The 19,966-nt window shown below is 39.4% G+C and overlaps 2 protein-coding genes across 2 annotated transcripts in view; one reads left to right on the forward strand and one right to left on the reverse strand.

Moving 5' to 3' along the window:
* Window positions 1–17,181, reverse strand: part of LOC124619592 (cGMP-dependent 3',5'-cyclic phosphodiesterase-like) — a 269,537-nt gene extending 252,356 nt beyond the window's left edge. The window contains exons 1-3 of the mRNA XM_047146093.1: window positions 16,780–17,181; window positions 16,575–16,691; window positions 16,083–16,330 (exon numbers count right to left, since the gene is read on the reverse strand). Of these exons, the coding sequence (XP_047002049.1) occupies window positions 16,083–16,330; window positions 16,575–16,691; window positions 16,780–16,887 (473 nt within the window). The 5' untranslated portion in view covers window positions 16,888–17,181. The remainder of the gene's footprint in view (window positions 1–16,082; window positions 16,331–16,574; window positions 16,692–16,779) is intronic.
* A 164-nt stretch (window positions 17,182–17,345) lies between these two features.
* Window positions 17,346–19,966, forward strand: part of LOC124619593 (serine/threonine-protein phosphatase 2A 65 kDa regulatory subunit A alpha isoform) — a 112,005-nt gene continuing 109,384 nt past the window's right edge. Inside the window, exons 1-2 of the mRNA XM_047146094.1 lie at window positions 17,346–17,662; window positions 17,795–17,986. Coding sequence (XP_047002050.1) covers window positions 17,579–17,662; window positions 17,795–17,986 — 276 coding nt within the window. The 5' untranslated portion in view covers window positions 17,346–17,578. The remainder of the gene's footprint in view (window positions 17,663–17,794; window positions 17,987–19,966) is intronic.

Genomic DNA, 19,966 nt, shown 5'->3' on the forward strand with positions numbered 1-19,966 from the left:
ACACCCATAACTCAGTAGAGTTTACAGAATGTCTTAATGGTCTATATGTCTCAGAGTCTGATTCAATGGTCAGTTTTGATATGGATGCCCCGTTTACCAATGTATCACTGGAAGACTCACTGGAGCTGATTGCAAAGAAGTCTGATGATGCTTGAGGGATCCATTCAGGTATGTACTTACCTCTACATCTTATACGATGGTGAGGATTGTGAACAGACAAAGGGAGCATCCATAGGCAGTCTCCTCTCTCCAGTGTTTGCCATCTATTCACAGAGAAAATAGAGGAGGAAGAATTCAAGACATCAAGGGACAAACCCACATGCCTCTTTAGGTATGTGGATAAAACCGTTATGATTTGGCCCCATGGCAGGAAGGGTCTCAATTGTTTTTTGAAACTCTTGAACTCATGTCATCTGCACATTATGTTCACCATGGAACTGGAAAAGGATGGACAGTTACTATTCTTGGATATGCTGGTCAAACAAAAAACAGGTATTTTGTTTGGTCACATTGTATACCGCAAACACACACACACTGATCTGCATTTACGGCCGACTAGCTGTCATCAACCAACACCTAAGAATACAATCCTAACGACCCTGGTCCATAGACAAAGGCAGCTTGATATCAGAGATGTAACTCCTATGCAAAATGTTCTGCAGAAATGGGTATACCACCAAGCAGATTGGCAAGTCCACTCACCCAGACTCTTGACCACATGATGAGGGAGTTGAGAAAGGTAAGCCCCAGGCTGTTATCTGTATGCCATGTGCAGGATCTGTCTTTGCCAAAGTTAGCAGGACACTGAGGAAATACATCAAGTGTGTGCACTGTCCTCCAATCAAGATCAGAGGACTACTGGGGAATACTAAAAATGACATTAGTTTAGAAAAAGCCAGGAATTTATAGTATACCTTGTCAATGTGGCATGTCATATATTGGACAGCTAAAAAAGATGGTGACATCAAGGACCGATAACATCAAAGCCACACTTGTCTGCAACAAGCTACCAATTCAGCCACCGTTGATCAATGCTTGAAACTTGATTATTCCCTGAGTTATGTACAAAAAGATGAGAATCTTTGTCCTGATACCCAGATACTGGGACAGTGCAGTGAGAGATTTGATCAAGATTCGACTGACAGATGAACTAACCAATCACATCATGGGCTATCAGCTGACAGAAGGTTGTGATCTTGCATTACACGTAAATAAAAAAAAAAAACATAAAAAAAAAATTTGCACAACTCATCAGCACAGAGACCTCAAGTGCACTGCCAGAAGGAACAGGATGACAACAGGACCTTCTAATACGACCCAACTGGAATGGACCTCAAACAGAACGATACCAGTTGTCTCAGACTGAAAATATAACACTCGAGGGTGGTGCCTTAGGGACAGGCAACATTCAAAATATCAGGCAGTACAGATTTTCGAGGGTGGCACAATTGCGAGTGGACTGTAGACGGTGCAGGGAACAGAGGTTACAAATTACGGGCAATTTCTACCCTATGATCAGCCTCAGATAGTGTTTGATGAGGATGTAGAGTTATGTAACTGAAATTGTGTGCAAGGAATACACAGCAGTACACCAGACAACACAAAAACCCCTGAAGGGTTGTTTCAAAATAACACTGTGTACACTGGGCTTGGAGTTGACACTTAACTAAAGACTGCCAAGCAGACAAAAAGTGGATGTAACAAAATAGAAGTTTACACAACGGCCGAACATAACCTTTATAACACCGGTACTCCAATGCATGCTCCTCACTACACTAACCATAGTGAACATTCTGCGTCATCTACATTAAAAAATTCTCGTTTGCTGCATCAAAGTTCTCTATCAAAAAGCCATCAAATCATAAACGAAGAGGAAAAGGACACAAAAATTACGCAACCTATGCATCCATGTCAGCTGAAATCGACACTTGGAGATAGAAGTTATATGTTTCCAACACTCAAGAAGACAGCAAATTTAACTATCACAATAAATGCCATCAAAAGAAAAGTGTTTTTACTGGGTGATAGCCAAGTTAGAGGTGTTGCTCACGAAATCATAAACACCAACAAAGAGGTAAGTCCCCTAGGTTATATCAAACCAGGTGCTCGCATTGACCAAGTACTTTCAACAATAACCGATATTCCTCAAAAGATAATGAACAAAGACTAAATCATGATCTGTGGTGGTTCAAATGACACTGCACATAACAAAGGTTTGCATGCTTAAAATCAACTCTAAACCACCTGAAGCATTCCAACATAACTGTAGTTGATATTCCACACAGGCATGACTTATTACAATTCTCGTGTGTAAACAAGGCAGTAATTGCAACAAATAGATGTTATGCAGATATCTGCAGCAATTTTACAAATACTCATAGGATTGAAACTCACAAATTTGGCAGAGAACTTCACACCACTCATGGTCTTCACCTTAATTGGCGTGGGAAAAAAATCATTTAGCGACTACAATTTGTGACATAGTTGCAAAGGCAAGGGACAATGTGAACACAAGAGAATCAGAATTGATTAAAGAGTGTAGCAGTACACAAAATAATTGCAGGAATGGATATAGGCAGACTACATTGGACAACTGGATGGTGAAAAACCAAGAAAAATGTGCGTCTTCCCAATTTGCAAGTGTGTTGAAACACTCTAATTTGGAGAGATGGGTACTAAAAAATAGATTGCCTTCAATCGAAACTTCTTTTTTAGAGAAAAAGAGTGTAACTGCTTCTGCTAAACAAAAACTTGCAATTTATCACCAGAACATTAGAGACCTAAGTAGTAAGATCAATGAGCTTATAATCAATATACATGAGCCACAAGGTGTAGATTACGCCCATGTTTTATGTTTCCGTGAGCACCATATTAATTCTGATATAGAAAAACTTATAATGAACAATTATTACTTAGCGATATCATTTAGTAGAAAATGTAAAGAAAAAGGAGGTGTTGCTATTTATGTTAAAAACAATGTAGAGTAATTAATGTGCAGAATTATTGTTTAGAACAACATTTGGAAGTGTGTGCCACAGAATTGTCACTGAATAATTCCCATATATCAATAGTCACAGTATACAGAGCACCTTCAGGAAACTTTAGTCTCTTTTTGAATAAGCTGAATGGTCTCCTAATATACATATTCAAACACAAAACAGATGTGATAGTGCTTGGGGACTTCAATGTTAACTTTCTAACAAATTCTAGAGAAATATCAGACCTAGAAAATCTGATGTCCACAACTAATCTAGTTTCTAAAGTTAGTTTCCTTACTAGAATAACTTTGTGTACAAGCACACTGTTTAATAATATATTTATAGGCCAGACCAAAATAGGTGATATGACTACCAGGCAAGTCATGAATGGCTATCTGACCATGATGGGCAAAGACTCACTATAAACAGTGCAAGTATTTATGTGAATGATAGTGCCCCCAATTGGAAAACAGCTAGTACAGTTAATGAAGAAACTATCCAGATTTTTAAATCATATCTCCAAGCCACATAATGGGCACCTATGTATAATTTAGAAAATGCCTATTCGAAGTAAAATTGTTTCAGTAATGAAGTGGCACTGAGATTTGAAAGCACCTTCCCAAAAAGGATATACAAGATCCAAAGCACAAAACATACTAAAAAGCCCTGGATAGCCACTGGCATTACGATTTCATGCAAAAGGAAACAACAACTGTACATTGCCAGAAAAAATTCAGACAACCACACCAAGCTAAATCACTATAAAAAATACTGCAAAGTGCTAAGCAACATTATTCAAAAGTCAAAAAGTTTGTATCTGTGCTTCAAAATTAATCAATCAAGTAACAAAATCAAAACTGTATGGGAAGTGATAAGGAGTGAGACTGGTGCAAATTGCCCCAGTAGGTCCCAAAACATTGTTCTCAATAATGAAGATACACAGGTACAAAATCAAAATACTGTGGCAAAAATTTTCAATGAGCATTTTTTAAGTGTTGCTGAGATAGCAAGACACAATGGCTCCTTAGGAGAAGCATTAGAAATACTGAAAGGTCATTTCCTAAACTCCATAAAGCAGATAGGTATAGCTCCTATAACAGTACAGGAAGTAAGAAAAACCATTATTTCTTTAAAAGCAAAAAATTCAACTGGTGTTGACATCTCTAACAAACTGCTTAAAGCCTGCTGCAATGAGTTCAGTGAAGTCCTAGCTCATATATTCAATGCCTCTCTCAAACAAGGTATCTTCCCTGAAAGGATGACCCCTATACAAAAGAGGCAATGCCTCAGATGTTACAAACTATCAGCCTGTCTCTCTTTTGACTACATTTTCTAAAGTTCTTGACAAGCTGATATATGCCAGAATAGTCAGTCACCTAGAAAAACATGCAATAATTAGTAAAAATCAGTTTGGATTCAGAGAAGGTATCTCCACAACCGAAGCAATATTTTCGTTTACGAATAATGTTTTGGAATGCCTCAACAAAAAGACATTGCCTGTGGGCATATTTTGCAATCTGTCTAAAGCCTTTGATTGTGTTAGTCATTGAATACTTACAGAGAAAGCATGCCACTATGGACTCCAAGGACAAACAGGCAACTGAGTCAAAACCTACCTACAGGGCAGACAACAGAAAACAGTACTAGATGGTAACAATAGTCATAGTCACATAGGAGGGGTAGAGTCCAATTGTGGAACAGTAAAATATGGAGTTCCACAAGGTTCTGTCCTTGGTCCCCTGCTATTCCTCATATACATCAATGACCTACTACTGTCCTCAAACAAAACAAGCAATTTTACAATGTTTCCAGATGACAAAAGTATTGTGATAGACAGTAAGATACCCTCTGATCTAGAATTAAATGCCAACCATTTACATGAGGATGTTCTGAACTGTGTCGCGGTAAATTCTTTATCAATAAACCTCACCAAAACCAATTATATTCATTTCCATTCTGATCCCAAAAGCCCACAGGAAATAAACATTAAACATGAGAGCCAGCAGATAGAGAGAGATTGTTTGAAATTCTTGGGTGTGTGTACACACACACACACACACACACACACACACACACACACACACACACACACACACACACACACACACACACACACACAGCAGGCTTAACTGGGAACAGCACATCCACCAAACCCTGAAAATGCTCATCTCACATCTCAGCAACATTTGCCATTTGGATAATCATCAAAATCGGAGATCAATGTCTCAAAATCTGCTTACTTTGGCTACTTTCATTCACTTATGTGACATGGCATAATCTTCTGGGGCAATTTATCACTATCAAAAAAGGTTTTTACATATCAGAAAAAGGTTGAAACTTCCTGGGAGATTAAAACTGTGCCGGACCAAGAGTCGAACCCGGGCCAAGACCAGAACTGGGGACCTTTGCCACTTGCAGGCAAGTGCTCTACCAACTGAGATACCCAAACACGACTCACGCCCCGTCCTCACAGCTTTACTTCTGCCAGTATCTCGTCTCCTACCTTCCAAACTTTACAGAAGCTCTCCTGCAAACCATGCACAACTAGCACTCCTGAAAGACAGGATATTGTGGAGACATGGCTTAGCCACAGCCTGGAGGATGTTTCCGGAATGATATTTTCACTCTGCAGTGGATTGTGGATATGAAACTTCCTGGCAGATTAAAACTGTGTACCGGACTGAGACTCAAACTCGGGACCTTTGCCTTTCGCGGGCAAGTAGTAGGTGAATATGGATTGGGGGGAAGAAATGAAAGAGGAAGCCGCCTGGTAGAATTTTGCACAGAGCACAACTTAATCATAGCTAACGCTTGGTTCAAAAATCATGAAAGAAGGCTGTATACATGGAAGAAGCCTGGAGATAGTAGAAGGTATAAGATAGATTATATAATGGTAAGACAGAGATTTAGGAACCAGGTTTTAAATTGTAAAACCACAATCTATTGGTTATGAACTGTAGATTAAAACTGAAGAAACTGCAAAAAGGTGAGAACTTGTGAAGATGGGACCTGGATAAACTGAAAGAACCAGAGGTTGTAGAGAGCTTCATGGAGAGCATTAGGGAACAATTGACAATAATGGTGGAAAGAAATACAGTGGAAGAAGAATGGGTAGTTTTGAGAGATGAAATAGTGAAGGTAGCAGAGGATCAAGTAGGTAAAAAGATGACGGCTAATAGAAATCCTTGGGTAACAGAAGAGATATCGAAATTTAATTGATGAAAGGAGAAAACATAAAAATGCAGTAAATAACGCAGGCAAAAAGGAATACAAACATCTCAAAAATGAGATCGACAGGAAGTGCAAAATGGCTAAGCAGGGATGGCTAGAAGGCAAATGTAAGGATGAAGAGGTGCAGATTACTAGGGGTAAGGTAGATGCTGCCTACAGGAAAATTAAAGAGACCTTTGGAGAAAAGAGAACCACTTGCATGAATATCAAGAGCTGAGATGGAAACCCAGTTCTAAGCAAGGAAGGGAAAGCAGAAAGGTGGAAGGAGTATATAGAGGGTCTATACAAGGGTGATGTTCTTGAGGACAATATTATAGAAATGGAAGAGAATGTAGATGAAGATGAAATAGGAAACATAATACTGCGTGAAGTTTGACAGAGCACTGAAAGACCTAAGTTGAAACAAGGCCCTGGGAGTAGCAAACATTTAATTAGAACTACTGACAGTGAGCAAGATGTATGAGACAGGCGAAATACCCTCAGACTTCAAGAAGAATATAATAATTCCAATCCCAAAGAAAGCAGGTGTTGATAGATGTGAAAATCACCGAACTATTGGTTTAATAAGCCAATCTGCAAAATACTAACACAAATTCTTTGCAGACAACTGGAAAAACTGGTAGAAGCCGACCTCGGGGAAGATCAGTTTGGATTCCGTAGAAATGTTGGTACACGTGAGGCAAAACTGACCCTACGACTTATCTTAGACGAAAGATTAAGAAATGGCAAACCTACGTTTCTAGCATTTGTAGACTTAGAGAAAGCTTTTGACAATGTTGACAGGAATACTCTCTTTCAACTTCTGAAGGTGCCAGGGGAAAAATACAGGGAGCGAAAGGCTATTTACAATTTGTACAGAAACCAATTGGCAGTTATAAGAGTCGAGGGACATGAAAGAGAAGCAGTGGTTGGGAAGGGAGTGAGACAGGGTTTTAGCCTCTCCCCGATGCTATTCAATCTGTATATTGAGCAAGCAGTAAAGGAAACAAAAGAAAAGTTCAGAGTAGGTATTAAAATCCATGGAGAAGAAATAAAAACTTTGAGGTTCGCCGATGACATTGTAATTCTGTCAGAAACAGCAAAGGACTTGGAAGAGCTGTTGAACGGAATGGACAGTGTCTTGAAAGGAGGGTATAAGATGAACATCAACAAAAGCAGAACAAGGATAATGGAATGTAGTCGAATTAAGTCGGGTGATGCTGAGGGAATTAGATTAGGAAATGAGACACTTAACATAGTAAAGGAGTTTTGCTATTCGGGGAGCAAAATAACTGATGATGGGCGAAGTAGAGAGGATATAAAATGTAGATTGGCAATGGCACGGAAAACGTTTCTGAAGAAGAGAAATTTGATAACATCGAGTATAGATTTAAGTGTCAGGAAGTCGTTTCTGAAAGTATTTGTATGGAGTGTAGCCATGTATGGAAGTGAAACGTGGACGATAAATAGTTTAGACAAGAAGAGAATAGAAGCTTTCGAAATGTGGTGCTACAGAAGAATGCTCAAGATTAGATGGGTAGATCACATAAATAATGAGGAGGTATTGAATAGAATTGGGGAGAAGAAAAATTTGTGTCACAACTTGACTCAAAGAAGGGATCGGTTGGTAGGGCATATTCTGAGACATCAAGGGATCACCAATTTAGTATTGGAGGGCAGCATGGAGGGTAAAAATCGTAGAGGGAGACCAAGAGATGAATACAATAAACAGATTTGGAAGGATGTAGGTTGCAGTAGGTACTGGGAGACAAAGCTTGCAAAGGATATAGTAGCATGGAGAGCTGCATCAAACCAGTCTCTGGACTACAGACCACAACAACAACATGTGTCACAGGGGAAAATGACACTTTAAAGTCCTCTGTGCGTGTGCTGTGCAGTAATCTTGTCTTCAATGTCCCTGTGGAAGAGACACCACACACAAAAGAGAGAATACTTGCTAGATTTCAGAGTAATCCTTTTTCAAGCTAGAGTAAAATTACACACACACACACACACACACACAAACTAACTAACGCGTGCACGCGCCTGTGCCTCTATATGATGCTGGCTGGATGAACACTGCTAGTACTGCATTTTGGCAGGTGGACTCAGCTGTAATGTGGTGATGTGAACTGGGAGGCAGTAACAGCACAGAGAAAAGGGAAACTGTCGGGTGGAGGGCGTGGGGACAGTGGAACATCACAGACTGAGGCTATGAGACCAAGATGATTACAGAAGTTAATGCAGAACAGGGAATCAGCGATCATAAAGTGGTTACTGCAGCGATGATTTCAGCCGCAAATAGAAATATTAAAACAGGTAGGAAGATTTTTCTGTTTAGCAAAAGTGACAAAAAGCAGATTTCGGAGTACCTGACGGCTCAACACAAAAGTTTTGTCTCAAGTACAGATAGTGTTGAGGATCAGTGGACAAAGTTCAAAACCATCGTACAATATGCGTTAGATGAGTATGTGCCAAGCAAGATCGTAAGAGATGGAAAAGAGCCACCGTGGTACAACAACCGAGTTAGAAAACTGCTGCGGAAGCAAAGGGAACTTCACAGCAAACATAAACATAGTCAAAGCCTTGCAGACAAACAAAAATTACGTGAACGAAATGTAGTGTGAGGAGGGCTATGCGAGAGGCGTTCAATGAATTCGAAAATAAAGTTCTGTGTACTGACTTGGCAGAAAATCCTAGGAAATTCTGGTCTTATGTCAAAGCGGTAGGTGGATCAAAACAAAATGTCCAGACACTCTGTGACCAAAATGGTACTGAAACAGAGGATGACAGACTGAAGGCCGAAATACTAAATGTCTTTTGCCAAAGCTGTTTCACAGAGGAAGACTGCACTGTAGTTCCTTCTCTAGATTGTCGCACAGATGACAAAATGGTAGATATCGAAATAGACAATGGAGGGATAGAGAAATAACTAAAATCGCTCAAAAGAGGAAAGGCGATTTTACACAGAGTATGCGAAGGAACTTGCCCCCCTTCTTGCAGCCGTGTACCGTAGGTCTCTAGAAGAGCGTAGCATTCCAAAGGATTGGAAAATGGCACAGGTCATCCACGATTTCAAGAAGGGATGTCGAACAGATGTGCAGAACTATAGACCTATATCTCTAATGTCGATTAGTTGTAGAATTTGGAACACGTATTATGTTTGAGAATAATGACTTTTCTGGAGACTAGAAATCCACTCTGTACGAATCAGCATGGGTTTGGAAAAAGACAATCGTGTGAAACCCAGCTCACGCTATTCGTCCACGGGACTCAGAGGGCCATAGACACGGGTTCCCAGGTAGATGCCGTGTTTCTTGACTTCCGCAAGGTGTTCGATACAGTTCCCCACAGTCGATTAATGAACAAAGTAAGAGCATATGGACTATCAGACCAATTGTGTGATTGGATTGAAGAGTTCCTAGATAACAGAACGCAGCATGTCATTCTCAATGGAGAGAAGCCTTCCAAAGTAGGACTGATTTCAGGTGTGCCGCAGGGGAGTGTCATAGGACCATTGCTATTCACAATATACATAAATGACCTTGTGGATGACATCGGAATTTCACTGAGGCTTTTTGTGGATGATACTGTGGTATATTGAGAGGTTGTAACAATGGAAAATTGTACTGAAATGCAAGAGGATCTGCAGTGAATTGACACATGGTGCAGGGAATGGCAATTGAATGTCAATGTAGACAAGTTAAATGTGCTGGAATACATAGAAAGAAAGATCCCTTAGCATTTAGCTACAATATAGTAGGTCAGCAACTGGAAGCAGTTAATTCCATAAATTATCTGGGAGTACGCATTAGGAGTGATTTAAAATGGAATGATCGTCGGTAAAGCAGATGCCAGACTGAGATTCATTGGAAGAATCCTAAGGAAATGCAATCCGAAAGCAAAGGAAGTAGGATACAGTATGCTTGTTCGCCCACTGCTTGAATACTGCTCAGCATTGTGGGATCCGTACCAGATAGGATTGATAGAAAAGATAAAGAAGATCCAATGGAGAGCAGTGCACTTCATTACAGGATAATTTAGTAATCGCGAAAGTGTTACAGAGATGATAGATAAACTCCAATGGAAGACTCTGCAGGAGAGACGCTCAGTAGCTCGGTATGGGCTTTTGTTGAAGTTTCGAGAACATACCTTCACCGAGGAGTCAAGCAGTATATTGCTCCCTCCATCGTATATCTCACGAAGAGACCATGAGGATAAAATCAGAGAGAGATTAGAGCCCACACAGAGGCATACCGACAATCCTTCTTTCCACGAACAATACGAGACTGGAATAGAAGGGAGAACCGATAGAGGTACTCAAGGTACCCTCCGCCACACACTGTCAGGTGGCTTGCGGAGTATGGATGTAGATGTAGTGGAGGATTTGTTCCAAGGATAACTCCCGTCGACATAGTTGAGAGAAGCTGGTGGCTCACCTTGTGAAGCAGTCACTAAAATTCAGCATGATGTGCTCAGCTACTTGCTGTGCCACTGGGCAGTCAACTTTTTTCTTGGCAACAGTTTGGCAGTTGCCATTTTGTCGCCCATCCAACCTAACCAACAATCCCACATCACTACCACTCTCAAATCCCTTGCCACAGGGACGATATTCCTGACCAAGGTGCCAGACAGCTAAACCTGCCCAATCCGCCCTCTCAGCATTTCCTACTCCAGCCCCTGTCACATGCTTATCATAACCTATCAGAGGCCAGGCCACCTGTGAAAGCACACGTCACATACCAAATCTGCTGTCAATACTGCACAGCTTTTTATGATGGTATGACAACCAACCAGCTGACCACCACGATGAATGGCCACCATCAAACTGTTGCCGTAAAAAAGTTTACCACCCTGTGGCACAACAAGCAACTGGGCACAATGTGGTTAAGTTCAATGACTGCTTCACAACCTGGGCCATCTGGACCCTTTCCTCCACAACCAGCCTATCTGATCTGAGCAGGTAGAAGCTGTACTTGCAACACATCCTCGCTCCCACAATCATCCTGGCCTCAATCTCCAGTAATCCATGTCCCCACACCCTCCACCCAACTGTTTCCCCTCTCTCTGTGCTCTCACCCATTCTCAATTCACATCCCCTCATGACCTTCAGCATGTGCCACTCCTCGGATGCTCTGACAAGCGTACATCATCTCATACCCAGCCCGTGTACCTGCCATCTCTTCCTCCAATATTCCTAGCAAGCTCACCAGCCGACTCCCTTTGGCAAAAATTTTAAGAACTTGCTTGACATATAATGTGTAAAGAGGGTGGATTCTATACACACACTATGTAAAATGGCCAATTATATTGGATCATTAGAGTAAAGGAAATAAGGAAACAGTGTATGGAATGATCCAAAATAAGAGAAGACAAATGGCAGGGAATGTAAAAATGTACAGATGAAATGAAATGTCGTGTGACGAGGGCCTCCCATCGGGTAGACCGTTCGCCTGGTGCAAGTCTTTCGATTTGACGCCACTTCGGCGACTTGAGCGTCGATGGGGATGAAATGATGATGATTAGGACAACACAACACCCAGTCCCTGAGCGGAGAAAATCTCCGACCCAGCCGGGAATCGAACCCGGGCCCTTTGGATTGACAGTCTGTCGCGCTGACCACTCAGCTACCGGGGGCGGACAATGTACAGATGGGAATGAAGTAGAGGAGGACCTGTAAGAGCCACAGAAGTTATATTTTGATGATCTTCTGAGTCCAGAGGGTGTAGAAGAGTAAGATAGGGACATAGATAAGAGAAAGCTTGAACTGGAAATGGAAAGAGACCTGATATGTACAAAAGTGAAGGATCCACTAAAGAAACTACTAAGGTAGTTGAAAACAAATAATTCATTGGGTCCAGATAGCACCCCAATTCAGTTTTTCTAAGAGTTCTCTACAGTACTGGTCCCTTATTTAGTCGGTGTTTATCATGAATCTCTCGCCCAGTGCAAAGTCCTGAGCAACTGGAAAAAATAATAAATGAAAAGCACCAGTTTGCATTTGTTCTACAATATTACTTTTATTGCTAACCGGTTTTCGGCTTACAAGGCCATCTTATGTCTGAAGATGGCCTTGTAAGCCGAAAACCGGTTAGCAATAAAAGTAATATTGTAGAACAAAAGCAAACTGGTGCTTTTCATTTATTATTATAATGTTGTTCTACCAAGAACCGACGGAAGATACTGTTAATAACAACTGGAAAAAAGCCCAGGTGACTCTGTGTATAAGAAGGGCAAAAGGATGGACTTGAAAAATTACAGATCAATATCCCTAACATCGGTTTGTTTCAGAATCCTTGAACGTATTCTCAGTCTAAATACAACAAATTTTCTTGAGACCAAAAAGCTTAGGTCCATGAATCAGCATGGTTTCAGAAAGCACCGCTCATGTGAAACTCAGCTTGCCCTTTTCTCGCATGATATTCTGCAAACTATGGATGAAGGATAGCAAGCAGATTCCATATTTCTACATTTCTGGAAAGTGTTTGACACAGTGCCCCACTGCAGGCTGTTAAAGAATGAACAAGCATATCAAATAGGTTCCAGATAAGTGAGTGGCCTTCAGACTTGTTAATTAATAGAACCCAGTATGTTATCCTTGACAATGAATGTTCACCAGAGACAAGAACATCATTAGGAGTGCCCCAGGGAAGTGTGACAGGACCACTGTTATTCTCTATGGACATAAATGATTTGGCGAACAGGGTGACCAGCAATCTGTGATCGTTCGCTGATGGTGCTATGGTGTATGATAGATAAGGTGTCATCGTTGAGTGACTGCAGGAGAATACAAGATGACTTAAGACTAAATTTCTAGATGGTGTGATGAATGGCTGCTAGCTTTAAATGTAGAAAAACGCAAGTTAATGCAGATAAGTAGAAAAAACAAACCAGTTATGTTCGGATACAGCACTAGGAGTGTCCTGCTTGACACAGTCATGTCATTTAAATAACTGGGCATAAAACTGCAAAGTGATATGAAATGGAAGGAGCACATGAGAATTGTATTAGGAAAGGTGAACAGTCTACTTAGATTTATTGGGAGACTTCTAGGGAAGTGTGGTTTGTCTGTAAAGGAGACTGCATATAAGACACTGGTGCGACCTATTCTTCGGTTTATTGGTACAATACTGGGGAAGTGCAATCAGTCTACAAAGGAGATTGCTTACAAATCACTCATATGACCCATCCTAGAATATGGTTTAAGGGTGTTGGACTCATACCAGATAGGACTAACAGATGATGATTTGGACTTATACAGAGAAGTGCAGCACGAATGATCATAGGTTTTTTTTAATCCATAGGAGAGTGTCACAAAGATACTGAAGGAACTGAACTGGAAGACTCTTGAAGACAGATGTAAACTATAACTGAGAAAGTCTATATACACAGTTTCAAGAACTGTCTTTAAATGATTACTCTATGAATACACTACAACCCGTACATATCGCTCACAGAGAGACCATTAGGATAAGATTAGAATATTTACTGCACACACAAATGAATTAAGTCAATCATTCTTCCCGCAATGCATATGGGAATGGAACAGGAAGGATCCCTAATAACTGGATGAGGCTCTGAGTACTATGGGACTTACCTGATAACTGGTACAATGGTATGTAGCCTCTGCTATGCACCTCACAGTGGTTTGCAGAGTACAGATGTAGATGTACAGTACAGCTTGAGTGTTTGGGGTCTGTACCACATTCGATTGAAGGAAGACCCGAAGCAATTCAGAGGTGGGGTGCTAAATTTGTTACTGGTGGGTTCAGACATCATGAATATAAGATATGAGAAATCAGGGCTCATGCAGAGGAGACGCATAGACAGTCATTTTTCCCTCATTATATTTTTGAGAGGAACAGGGAAGGAATGACTAGTAGTGGTATGGGGTACCCTCTGCTATGGGCTGTAAGGTCGATTGTGGAGTATCTATGTAGATGTACAACATGAAAGGAGCAAAGGCAACAGGTTTGGAGCAGCAGAGGATGTGTATACACAGTTAATGTAGACAATTTTTAGAGCTGTGTGGAAGAAAATGACATTTCCAGAAGACAGATAGAAGAGAGTAATTTTATCTGTCTTCAAGAATGGATGATGAAAGGATATATACAAAAATATAAGGGCTTTTTCCATATATGACACTGTGCAAAAAGTCCACAAGAGAATTCTAGAGAGACAAATCTAGAGAACAGTTGAAAAGTAGCTGAGGGAAGAACAGTGTGGCTTGAGGCCAGGGAAGTTCACAGTAGAACTGCTACAGAAGCATTACTACGAGTTTGTCAGACATCTGCGTTCTGTATTCACATTAGACATAGAACACTGTATTTGGAAAGGAGTAGAGAATCAAACTGTATCAAGTACATAAGAACTGTACATGGCAAATGTAGGTGCAAAAAGTGGGAAGAGAGCCAATAGGACGGCTAATGCACAGAAATGATATGAAACAAGGCTGTGCACTTTCTCCCTCGCTTTTCAAAATTGTGGAGGATGATATAACAATAGAAGTGACAAGGAAATTGGCGACAGGATAACAGCGATGTTGTTTGTTGATGATTTGATGTTATGGGGACACAATGAGGAGGCAGCACAAGAGCAGTTAGATGTTTGGGGATAAGTCATGCAAGAATATGATGTTAAATATAATGCAAAGAAGAATGATCTTTTGGTCAGAACTACTTTGTAGTAAACATGACACTTGCTGGCGAGCAGCTGAAAACGGGAAAGTTTCAAAAGTCTGGGGTGTATAATACAGGAAAATGGAAGAAATGACCAAGAGATAAGTGAATGGGCAAGGTAAACTCATAGCTGAGTGAGAAGTGTTAGAGGAAAGATGTGAAACAATGAAGCCCTCAGAAAAGTAAAATAATATCCAAAAGAGAAGAGAAAACTGAGCCAGATTTGTGACAGAAAGGTGGTGGGGAGACAAGAGAATACAAAAAGGATTGTGTTTCAAGCAGCTCCAGCCAATGGCTGAAAACTGTACTGTGAAGATGATGACGCTCTAAAATTCAATTTTTTATGAAAATTGATAACTCCTCCTTGTGTCAGTGTGTATATAAATAACTTGAAGAAATTAGGTTATCGCCTATTGCAATAATTATACTTCTAAAAGTTTTTTCAAGTTATTTCAATAGAAAATATTTACCCATAGTATCATCATGGAAACCTGTAGCCCTACACACCATATCACTCCTCAACTGACTTTTCCCATATTTATTGTACCTGTCTAATTTATTTCTATTACCATAACTTAATAGCTTCTTCAAATTATTGGACAAGACTGTCCACAAACATTTTTTGTAGATTTTTTTACCTGACATGACTAGAAATCGCATGGTAACATACACTAAATACAACATTTTCTTTCACTAGTATGCAACTATTGAGATAGATACATTCATCCATTTTTCTAACAGGTTTGTTGTATAACTTACATATGATTATAGAAAGTTGCATTGAAGTAACCATCAAAATTGTGTCAACCTAGGTTACTTGAACCAAATTTAATGAACAATTTGTATCTCTACTTATTACTTGAAAATAAATACTATTTCAAGGTGTAGTTCTTATTTCCTGCATTGCTGTAATACAGCTTTGATCATAATAGGCTAATTAATATGACTGTGCTGCAGTATCAGAGAAATTAAAAGTTAGTAGGTAAAATTCTGAATATAAATACAGCCAAGTGAAGGATAAGTGACATACAAAACACAACAGCATAGGCAGATACACAAAGAACAGGAAATGTGTAACTTGACAGATAATAAAATGAAGTATTTTTTCCTACTGCTATTACTGACTAAATTCACTATCTACAATATGTATGAGCAATGTAGTGTAATTCACTGACATGGTTTACTAATGAATGTCAATCTGTTGCTGGTAACTCACCGGAAACATTCACTGACTAGTACAGTACATTTTACTTGTGCTTCTTCTGTTCCACCATAATTAACAATGCATGCCAGAAGTCTGACAGTTTCTGCTTTTGCATGGAAAATTGGTACAATCAGAAACGATGTTGGGTCTGGTGTTACTAGATTCTTTAGCATGTTGTGAAGTTCTGGATCAAGCTCTGAGGAAGAGGCTGTAATCGAACACCTCCTTTTTACTGCTACATGAAGAATGTTATTCCGTACCTGCAAGTGTATTTAACAAAATAATAAAATCCGAATCCAGAAAACAACCGTAAAACTAGTGATGCGACAAATCTGCAAAAGTTTAACTAATGTAACAAATTTAACAATTCGATAGTAATCAATTTTTAATGTGTGAAAAACAGAAAAACGCTCAAGTTGTTGACGCCAAGATCGTATATCACTGAGTTACATCTAGCGTTCAATTAGCGCTTTTCTACATCATCGAGAATTACAAAAGACTCACTGGAAATCGCAGTTCATGATCCAGCTGGTTATCACCCAGGACCTGAACTAAAGCCTCTTCATTCTCAGGCAGGAGAGGCACCAGAAACACTAATTCAGCTCCCGTACGGTCTTGTAGCTGAAGATACAGTAACAATCATTGTTAGCATTGCTAGTTGTTAGTCATTCGTTATTCGACGAAGTTTATGGACTCTGTCATGACTTACATATCTGTTAACTTTCTTCTGTATTTCGAAGCCATTGAGATCAAATAAGGATGCACAAAATTCTAGGAGGAGATTTGGGTCGCTGGGAAATGAATTTTCTGTTGCCATTGTTATGACTGTACCACTGCAGCCGGTGCTCACACTTTGCTTTAGGATTAGTTCCACTCAGTCTTAATATTATGTCGTTCTTATCTGCTTCGATAGTGACCAACGCAAAATGATATTTTGTCTGTATATGACGCGACAGAATGAACGACGTTTTATCAGCAATTCATAATCTTCAGCTGGTCCCATCCCATTGATTCCTTTCTTTCTTTAATTCTTTTTATCTTTTTGACAGCACTTCCAGAACCAAATCTATCGCAGCCTCTTCTTTGCCGGCAGAGATGCAGCACGAGTACAGTAGGTTATTGATTTCTATCTTTATGTCGTGCAAACGTTGTGGTTATAACTTTATTTCTCGTTCGTCAGTTAAATAATTGCTGAACTGTGTGACTTCGGTTATTCAGATGAAACATTTCCTGTTAAATCGTTTCAAGTATCGAACAGTGAACCCACTTATTGTCTGAGTTGGTGCTGTGATATCTTTGGTCGGTGCGGATTCGATCCCTTTGGGCGTTAAAATAATGTGTTATTGAGAGTGTTGTAAATTGCTTTACACGTGAAGTTTTGTATGATATACAGCTTATTGACTGATTATTTTACAATACAATGCACAACCATTAAACATAAGTCGCAGTCGTAGCACATTTATTTATACGTGCAGTTTAGTGAAGTGCTATTAAACATAGTTTACAAAATGGCTTCAAGTGATTCAGCGGGCGATGATTCGCTTTACCCAATAGCAGTTCTGATTGACGAATTGAAGAACGAAGATGTTCAGGTGAGAAAATGTTATGAATGAGGAATTTGTATACTGACTGTTAGCCCTTTAGTCTTGTGGGTATTGAAGTCAACGTAACCTCATCTGCAATTGCATGTGACAAACCGTTGATTAAAAATGATTATATTTCAGCTGCGATTAAATTCCATCAAGAAGCTGTCAACCATTGCACTTGCGTTAGGTGTTGAAAGAACACGAAGTGAACTGATACCTTTCCTGACGGAAACAATTTATGATGAAGATGAAGTACTCCTGGCATTGGCAGAACAGCTTGGAAATTTCACCCCCCTTGTCGGCGGCCCAGAACATGTACACTGCTTGCTGGTGAGTTTTAATATCACACAAGTAATGTTGATTTAATAGTTTTGTTGACATAGTCCAAAATGTGAAGTGTAAAGTATTTATAGCATTTCCAACATAGAGCCACAGGTACGCTACTTGTTCTAGAGCCCCTAGTCAATAGCACATTATTTGTACTCTAAACATCCCAAAATAATATTACGTTCCTTGGTGAGCCAGCTGTAATTTGAACCTTTCTTTTTACTTGGAAGTATTTCACGGATCAGTGTAACATTCCATGGCTACTGACACTCTTCACTGCTGTGTCAGCTATTTGCCACTGATTCAGTTATTTCATAAGATACCTGCTACAGAATCAGTTTGCTATGTGAAAAATTATTAATGTGCTAGGAAATTATGGACCAGGATCTTAGAATTTATTTTCCTTTTTTTGAGCAAAGATTGGGGAATCCTTATATGATCATTATTAATTAGAATGTGAAAGGCACAAAATGTGTTGGCCTAAAGTACCAGTGAAGCAATTTATTTTTTATTTATTTAGTTTTCTAGTAAGGTTGAATATAATTTTTAATAGTGACTACTTTTGAACATTTGCATTAACTTTCAAACTATTGCCCGCATCAGGATGTTTAATTCTAATAAAAAATATGATAAACAAAATGTTAAAACACACAAATACATTTCCAGCATTCTTTGTGCACAGATCACATAGGTGCAATACATTGCTTATGACATTCTTCTTGCACCTCTAGTATGTGATTGTAGTACAACTGCAGATAAACATTTGAAGGGATTGTCCATATGCCAAGTGAACATAACAAATGTGGTAAGGACACTTTGACAGGTGCCCTGAGGTGTTAACTATGTGTTGTGTGCACAGTTTCCATTTACATCCAATTGTACCTCACTTTTATATAACCAAATAGACTATATATAATAGTGCCTGCTGCTGTAGTCAAGATATTTTTAGAGTTAAAATTATTGTTTTAACCAAACCTGTATTGCAACAGTGTTCATAACATGTAGACCGCATGTAGAGTTGTCAAAATAATACGCAAATGTGGCAGCACGTGTGATCATTGATAATACAATGTAATGTCATGGGTACAGGTTTAATTTTTATTGCGGTTGTAATTTCACAACCACATTTGATTAAAATTACAGAAGCTTTTAAACGGAAAAGTATATTTGGGAATGCATAGGCTATATGAAATTGAGAGTTACTGTTTGCTGTAAACAGGCGTAGTAAATATTCTCTCTTCTTGAGAAAGCAGTTGATAGTTCTAGAAGCCATGATGTATATACTCTTGTATGTTTGTAAGCAGTATGGACACTGCATTTATGTCTCGTAATTTATGAAGTATGAGATACAATAGTTTTTACAGAGGGTTATCGTACAGTCTTATTGTCAACATAAGAAATCGTTTAGGCAATATAATGTTCCTTTTCAGGGTTCCCTACCTCAATCGATAAAAATAGAATGCTTCTAGGATAACTTTGTCTGTTAAGACCCCGCTTTTTCTCAGGAGCAGCTAGTGGTATCAAGTTAAAATTTGCAAAATACATACTAAACTCCAGGGTCCTTTGGCGATGTAGAAAACTTAACCTCCTAAGTCTATGCAGACTAAAGATAGTGCTATTTATGTCACATATTTTGATACCCGCAAATGCACTTATTGAAACCTATTGATGAACTATGCATATGCATAATTAAATTTGTGTGGTACCCTCAGAGCGCAAATCCTATTCGCCCTTGTGTGGTTTTTCCACTAAAATTGTGCTTCAGAATTTTTGTGCGTACATGCATATCCTATTTTGTTCCGTCGTTCTGATGTGTTAGTGAGGTGAGTCTCTTATACCAACTTTTGACCTCCTCCTGCTTTTTCTTCTGTGCTATCTCATTTATTGTTTCACCTGTTCAATAATTTTTAGTGTGTATCTAAATTGCAGCTACGATTGTGCTCAGATTGTCCAGCTGCATTTTATACTTATTTTGGTGAATTT

This window comes from Schistocerca americana, chromosome 6, assembly GCF_021461395.2.
Source record: "Schistocerca americana isolate TAMUIC-IGC-003095 chromosome 6, iqSchAmer2.1, whole genome shotgun sequence".
Classification (NCBI taxonomy): domain Eukaryota; kingdom Metazoa; phylum Arthropoda; class Insecta; order Orthoptera; family Acrididae; genus Schistocerca; species Schistocerca americana.